The 7,071-nt window shown below is 36.8% G+C and overlaps 2 protein-coding genes across 2 annotated transcripts; both read left to right on the forward strand.

The window, feature by feature from the left end:
- The first annotated feature begins 5,461 nt into the window (after nt 1-5,461).
- On the forward strand, nt 5,462-5,941 carry LOC125570307 (involucrin-like). Its single transcript, XM_048731854.1, has one exon. It carries the CDS (start codon nt 5,462-5,464, stop codon nt 5,939-5,941), a length of 480 nt encoding a protein of 159 aa, XP_048587811.1.
- LOC5519355 (involucrin) lies at nt 5,931-6,596 on the forward strand. The gene is given in 1 exon segment (XM_032364140.2): nt 5,931-6,596. A coding segment is annotated over 1 exon segment (564 nt). The 5' UTR covers nt 5,931-5,941; the 3' UTR covers nt 6,506-6,596.
- The last annotated feature ends 475 nt before the right edge of the window (nt 6,597-7,071 follow it).

Consider the following 7,071-nt stretch of genomic DNA (forward strand, 5'->3'; position numbering starts at 1 on the left):
TTACAGTTTTAGTCGTTTTGGCTTGAAAAACTTGTACATGACCCGCAAACGCCTATTGCATGCGTGATATCAGGTGTATACATCTCTGAACATGCCAGTACACTCCGTATGTGACGGCATACAAGGGTGTTCAAGACGAACATCCTTGAACACGTGACGTGGCGAGTGCATCTTGAATATGCCCGCAACACGTGACGTGGCGCAATCATTTTCATGACTTGAACACTCTTGAAAATGTACTGTTTTGCGCTGTAAAGAAAAGCGTTTAAATGAGAATTTGAAGGATATATCTGCCTAAGGAATTGCTTTCTACTTACAAGCTGGGAATATCGGCAGGTTCGTCAAAAACCTTTTTCACCTGGTGCGGTGGTTGATGAAGATGAAGACCAAGCAAACAACATGGACAGTCAAGGTGAGTTCGGAAGAAAATTTTCAATTCAAAATAGTGTGATTAAAATATGAAAATCAAAACGTACTTTCCATCCTTTTTCTTTTATATGTAATGCTTTTTGATTGCAAATATTTCTGAAAATATTCCTCAAACAAAACGATTTTCGTCCCTTCACAACTTCCTTGATTTTCCCGGTGTCACCATTCAATCATCTTGTTTCCACTGTGTTTTATTTGGCTGAATGCTGATTTGATGCTATTTTGGCGCGCAATATAATGGCTTTCCAGTTCTGTAAGAATCGTAAAAAAAACTTCCCCAAATAAAACAGTACTTACCCACATATAAGAACCTAGGTTTTTCCAGGTTAGCCTAAAAGATTCTTATTTAACTGGTACTATTTTAAATTTTAGGCTACTTAGGTTTTTAAATAAGTTCTTAATTTAAAAGAAGAATTAATATACTAATGGCTAATAGAAGTGTAGTATCTAGATTTATACCTTCGTAGAATATGTGGTCAAATATGCTAATAATATTGATTTACTGCTTGAGAATCATGATTTTCATCATTGCTGGGAGATCTTAAAGGTTCACTAAAAAAAAGCTGTTTCAAATCTAAATTGGTATTTTTAGGCTAACAGGTTCTTATAAGCGGGTAAGTACTGTATAATATCTAATATCTACAAATCAATGGTTATCTAGCTAAGGTAAAAACAACCTTGAAGACTCATGTATACACAGTTGTGTAAGTAAAACTATGTAATTTATAGATTTAGGCATTGTCTTAAAGCGGAGCTCCAAACGACCAAACCCTTTTTTCGCTTAATGATTTAAGAAATATTAAACATTTTTGTATTTCTTATTTTGACGACGTCAACGATTTCACAGATCACGCGACCAACTTGTTATACCCGCTTCCCCCCTCCCTTGACATCTACATGACACATAACAAGTTTAGTTGTCATACGATATTTCGGCGTCAGGATAGTTTTACTTTATTGACGTCATCGATGACGTCACGTTGCCCCCACTTGAAACATACATCACACCTACCGAGTTTTGTTTTCATAAGATGTTTCTTCAATAAAATATAACTATTTTTTATTTTGATGACGTCAGCATACTTTTGCTTCTAGCGACGGCAATTTACGTCATATGATGTTTCGTTCATGAGATATTGATATTTTTGTTTTTAATGAAATCGGAGTATTTTTTTATTTTTGATGTGACGTCATCGATGACGTCCCAAATCACATGACCATATTTTTTCATATACCCCCCCTTGTACAAACATAACACTTACCAAGTTTGGTCGTGAAACAATGTTTATTTCAAGAGATATGAATTATTTGCTTTTAATCACGTTTTTGGCTTTTAGTGACGTCGTCGATGACGTCACACAATACGTGACCATATTGTTGCATCCCCCTGACACGTGACACCTACATGATGACACCTACCGAATTTGGTTGGCATACGATGTTTCCTTCGTTAAATATCAATATTTTTTTTATTTTGATGATGTCAGCATCTTTTTGCTTCTTGTAACGTCATCGATGACGTCACAAATCACGTGACCACAGTTTTGCACCTCCCTTGACACATACTACAAAGGCTAAAACTTTCATGATCGAACACAATATATGCAAACAAATGCAGGTGTACGATAGTGTTTCGGTTGAATCAAACAATAGAATAGTTGCTAAATCCCAGGTTGTTCAGGGCAGCAATAATTTCCAATATAATGTTTAGAGATTTTTTCTTTTTCTTTTCCTGATCAATACTTATTTTTATTAGATACTCTGCCTTGAGTCAATTGTGCAGAGAAAAAAAACATACCACTATCTATATCGATATATTTTCAAAACAAACGAAAAGCGCCTATGGTAACCCTATGATAATTGATTAAACAAAAAGTGGTTTTCATAAACCCGTGGTTCAGCGAATGGGTATTGACTTCTGGAAAAATCAATGCTTAAGCGGTTCTGCGTATGGAAAAAACAATGGTTGAGATTCCTGAGTGATACCGATTTCTTTTTGTTTTGTTATTATTTTCAATCTGATTGGATAATTTATTATTTTTATCCATGTTAGTTTTTATCCAAATTAGGAAGAAAATTCTAAGCATACCCCCACTGACCTATAAATGTGTCAAGTTAAGATTCCCTAGGTGAAGAGACGCCTTTGAAAGTGAACCGAGAACGGGTCTCTTAATCTTCAAGCTGTATTCATTTTAAAAGAGCCTTAATTAAAATAGTTTAAATTCTAAAGCAGTTCATCTTTTCTGACTTTCTTGACAGCATAGAGAAGTTAGGTGTTTGGATTACATATAGAATTAGTCTATTAATCCAAAACCACCTGCAAGTACATTTAGCGAAAGTCTATATGTAACTAGTTTTGGTCTAATTCTATCTATGTAATCCAACGAATAACTTTATCACAACTATTTTAAATAAACTATTTGAAAATCATTAGGGTGTAAGTCTCTTGCTCTGTTTCTTGCTTCACTGTTCATGCGTGCTCTCACGAAATGGAAACAAATATCGCTCTCACAAAATGGAAACAAAAACCTGCTCTCACGAAATGGGAACAAAAATGTGCTGAGTTGAACATTGCGGCAGACCATACTCAAAAAAAGACTACCGGTACTAATAATATTCGATAAACACAATACGTTAAGTACCTCTGTTTCTATCCTGCCTTCAAACGTGATATTATTTTAAGTATTCCTAGCCTGCGGTCGTAACTTATTTTAATACGGTTTTATAAAAGAATCAAAGAAGCAGAAAAACGAAAAAACATCTCGAACAATTTTAAAGAATTTTAAAGTGCTCCTTTTGTCATCGCCACCCATGCGCATGGTTGCGTAGCGCACTTAAGATTCCGGATTGGCAGAACTCAACAATTGCCTAGTAACCCAGTAGAAGACTAATACAAACTTTATTTTCCCACACACTCTCTTCATTGCCCAGCGCAGTTTTAACGAGTTGCAATTATATAGGATTGTCTATCTGGCCCCAGGGCATTCGTGTTAATGCACTGTTTATACTGTGCGTTCCCATACCAACCAGGACTAGCGTGATCAATAATATCTTAAAAGGTTCTAACACACCCTTAAAAATTATTTAAATGTTTTCCAAATGTAGTTATTGATATTATTATTATATTGTTATTGTATTTATTATTATTATTTTTCATTGTACCAATCTTGTAAACTATACATCGATCCTTCACTCCTGTACTCTTCATCCGGCTTTTGCTCTTCCTACATGTATGGTATTACCAAGTTTTACCAATAAAGAAGTGATTGATTAATACCTATTTTTTTATTAGATACACTGCCTTTAGTCAGTATCGCAAAGAAAAATTTTTTACTGTATCGTTGCATCTTCAGAGACAAACAAGCAAATAGTGCCGGCAACTCAAGTTGATAATTGATTAAACTTCGACAAACTCCATTCGTAATGAGATGTTAACTCGGATGAAACAATACTAATAATTAAGCCCCTAAGGATCAATGGTATTTTAAAAGGTCCTTGACACGAAAGATATACATTATTATTAGGATGTTTTTAATGATATTAGGGAAGTGTTTCATATTATGTATTTTTCTCTATTTAAAGGTTCCATCATATTCCGTATTTGCACGATTTGTTTAACACTAGTAATTGTTTTTTTAAATAGCAATGCAATCTTGAGAACTAAGACAAAAGAACTTGAAAAGCGGAACACGCGTCTAATCTTGTTACTGGAAAAATATCAAAAGTGTTCTATTCTAAGTGTTCTATAAAGTTATGGTGGTAAATGCAAAAACCGTCCATAATTGGGGCAATACACTGTAGTATGTATTGACAGCCTCATTATAAATAAATTTTCACCCCTCACCATATCTTAGTATGAATGAATAAGCGCCGCATTCCCTGACAGGCGCCCTAAATGTATGTAAATAACACCGCAATACTAAACAGAATACCAAAGAAACCCGTGGAGTTTTAACCCGCAGCGAGTTTTAGTTTTTAAAAAAAACATTACAATTTTTAAGTATTTTTTATTACCCCTCGAGGTCTCAAACCTCGTTACCAAGTGACTTAGGTAACAGGAATGAAATAGTGTGAAATGAACATTTACTTTCCCAGGTCGTAGTTAGGAGGGTTCACTCACGCTTGCAAACCTTCCAACGTTGCACGAGCGAAGAAATATTGCATGCCGGCGGTTCGTTTCCAGAATCAAACCACAGAATCCTCTTTTTCCTATCATTAAAGGGCGTCGCATTACACATGATTCAGGGTATAACCTCAGAGGCCTACTAATACGAGTCGTTTCAACGAGTTCGTTACTGTTAAATATGCTGATTACATTTAAATTAATTGTACTTTGTTGAAGTGTTTACTTGTATCTCTGACTCAACTGTAATCTAGTCTATACTTCGAGAGGTTGAATTAAACTTATTATTACTTTCATGTTTCTCATAATATAGAATTGAACACGAAGTTGCGTATAAGGATTTGATCTAAGGATTTAATTACACAGATACTTTTCATTTTTATGGTATGACATTTCTTTCCTGCTTCGAAAAATCTCGAAAAAATCCTCTCTTCCTGGGTAGGTAACCGCCCCTGCATGTTGCACACCCCACCCAACAAGGAGATAATGAATTTAATGTTTCTATGCCAAAATACTTCAAAACCCAAGGAGGCATTGGCACACACAGAGTGAAGAAATTGTTAATTACTATTATGCTTCAGTAGCTGTGGATGTATATCATGGATGTTGTCTTGATGAATGAACATGAAGCTCTGTGTGTGGTTGCCTGTTAATTTTTTTTTTTTTGGGGGGGGGGGGATTTTGTGTGTGATGGAAGATGTTCATAATAAGGAATAAAAGTTGTGATTGTGGTATTGTGTTTAAAGTTGAGCATTCTTATAAATTTCCTTTTTGCATGTAGTTTTAGATCACTCCCTATTATGGTAAAATATGTTTTACTATCAGGCGCAGGAACAGTTTGAGTTAAAAAAAAGAAGAGCTTGAACTAAGAAAGCAAGGACAGCTGTAGCACTCAAACAGCAGGAAGGGATGCTAGAGCACCTTCAGCAACAAAGCCGCCAACAGTTTGAGCTGCAACAGCAGGAAGGAATGCTACAGCACCTTCAGCAACAAAGCCGCCAACAGTTTGAGCTGCAACAGCAGGAAGGAATGCTAGAGCACCTTCAGCAACAAAGCCGCCAACAGTTTGAGATGCAACAGCAGGAAGGAATGCTAGAGCACCTTCAGCAACAAAGCCGCCAACTGTTTGAGATGCAACAGCAGGAAGGAATGCTACAGCACCTTCAGCAACAAAGCCACCAACAGTTTGAGCTGCAGCAGCAGGAAGGAATGCTAGAGCACCTTCAGCAACAAAGCCGCCAACAGTTTGAGCTGCAACAGCAGGAAGGAATGCTACAGCACCTTCAGCAACAAAGCCGCCAACAGTTTGAGCTGCAACAGCAGGAAGGAATGCTAGAGCACCTTCAGCAACAAAGCCGCCAACAGTTTGAGCTGCAACAGCAGGAATAAATGCTACAGCACCTTCAGCAACAAAGCCGCCAACAGTTTGAGCTGCAACAGCAGGAAGGAATGCTAGAGCACCTTCAGCAACAAAGCCGCCAACAGTTTGAGCTGCAACAGCAGGAAGTGCTACAGCACCTTCAGCAACAAAGCCGCCAACAGTTTGAGCTGCAACAGCAAGAAGGAATGCTAGAGCACCTTCAGCAACAAAGCCGCCATCAGTTTGAGCTGCAACAGCAGGAATGAATGCTACAGCACCTTCAGCAACAAAGCCGCCAACAGTTTGAGCTGCAACAGCAAGAAGGAATGCTAGAGCACCTTCAGCAACAAAGCCGCCAACAGTTGGAGCTGCAACAGCAGGAAGGGATGCTACAGCACCTTCAGCAACAAAGCCGCCAACAGTTTGAGCTGCAACAGCAGCAATGGCAACAGCAACAACGGCAGTGGCAGCAACAGCTACAGCAATCCCAGCTAGAGCAGCGACAGCAAGAGATGCAGTTACAGCAGCAAATGCAAATTGCACAAACAAAGCTCTTGATGTCCCTAATAGAAAAAATGAACAAGGAGCAGTAAATTCAATGCTTTTCTGTCCATTTAATTTCAGAGTAATTATGAAAAGCCTTGAATTTACTGTTCCTTGTCCATAGTCAAGGCTGCAAGTCTCTGTCTATGCTCTTTTAATTATAGATTAATTGCAGAGACTTTTCCATCTTTTTTATTATTTAACTTATATTTACTGAAGTATGAATCACTTGACCATTATAATTGCCATGATAATTAATCTACTCAAAAATGAACTTCATGTGCATTTTGTTTCCAAACATGCATGTAAAAAATGTATTAAATCATTAAATGCTGAGTTTTGTACTTGAGCAATTTTAAAATAAAGATGACATTTATTAGACAAATTGCAGTGTTTTCACCTCAAAGCTTTAAATCTCATACATGAAGTATAGAAAAAATAAGGAGATAATAATAAAAGCAATGTTTACAATCTTTATATTTTCCAAAATTCTTTGAGTCTGGATCCCAAGAACATTTTAAAAATTAATACCCAAAAGCCCCCCGAAAAAGAAAAATCAACATACAACTGACAATTGCAATGGTAGCAACTTTGTATAATTACTGTCCTTTTTTAA

The sequence above is a fragment of the Nematostella vectensis genome, chromosome 8, assembly GCF_932526225.1.
Source record: "Nematostella vectensis chromosome 8, jaNemVect1.1, whole genome shotgun sequence".
In the NCBI taxonomy this organism is placed as follows: domain Eukaryota; kingdom Metazoa; phylum Cnidaria; class Anthozoa; order Actiniaria; family Edwardsiidae; genus Nematostella; species Nematostella vectensis.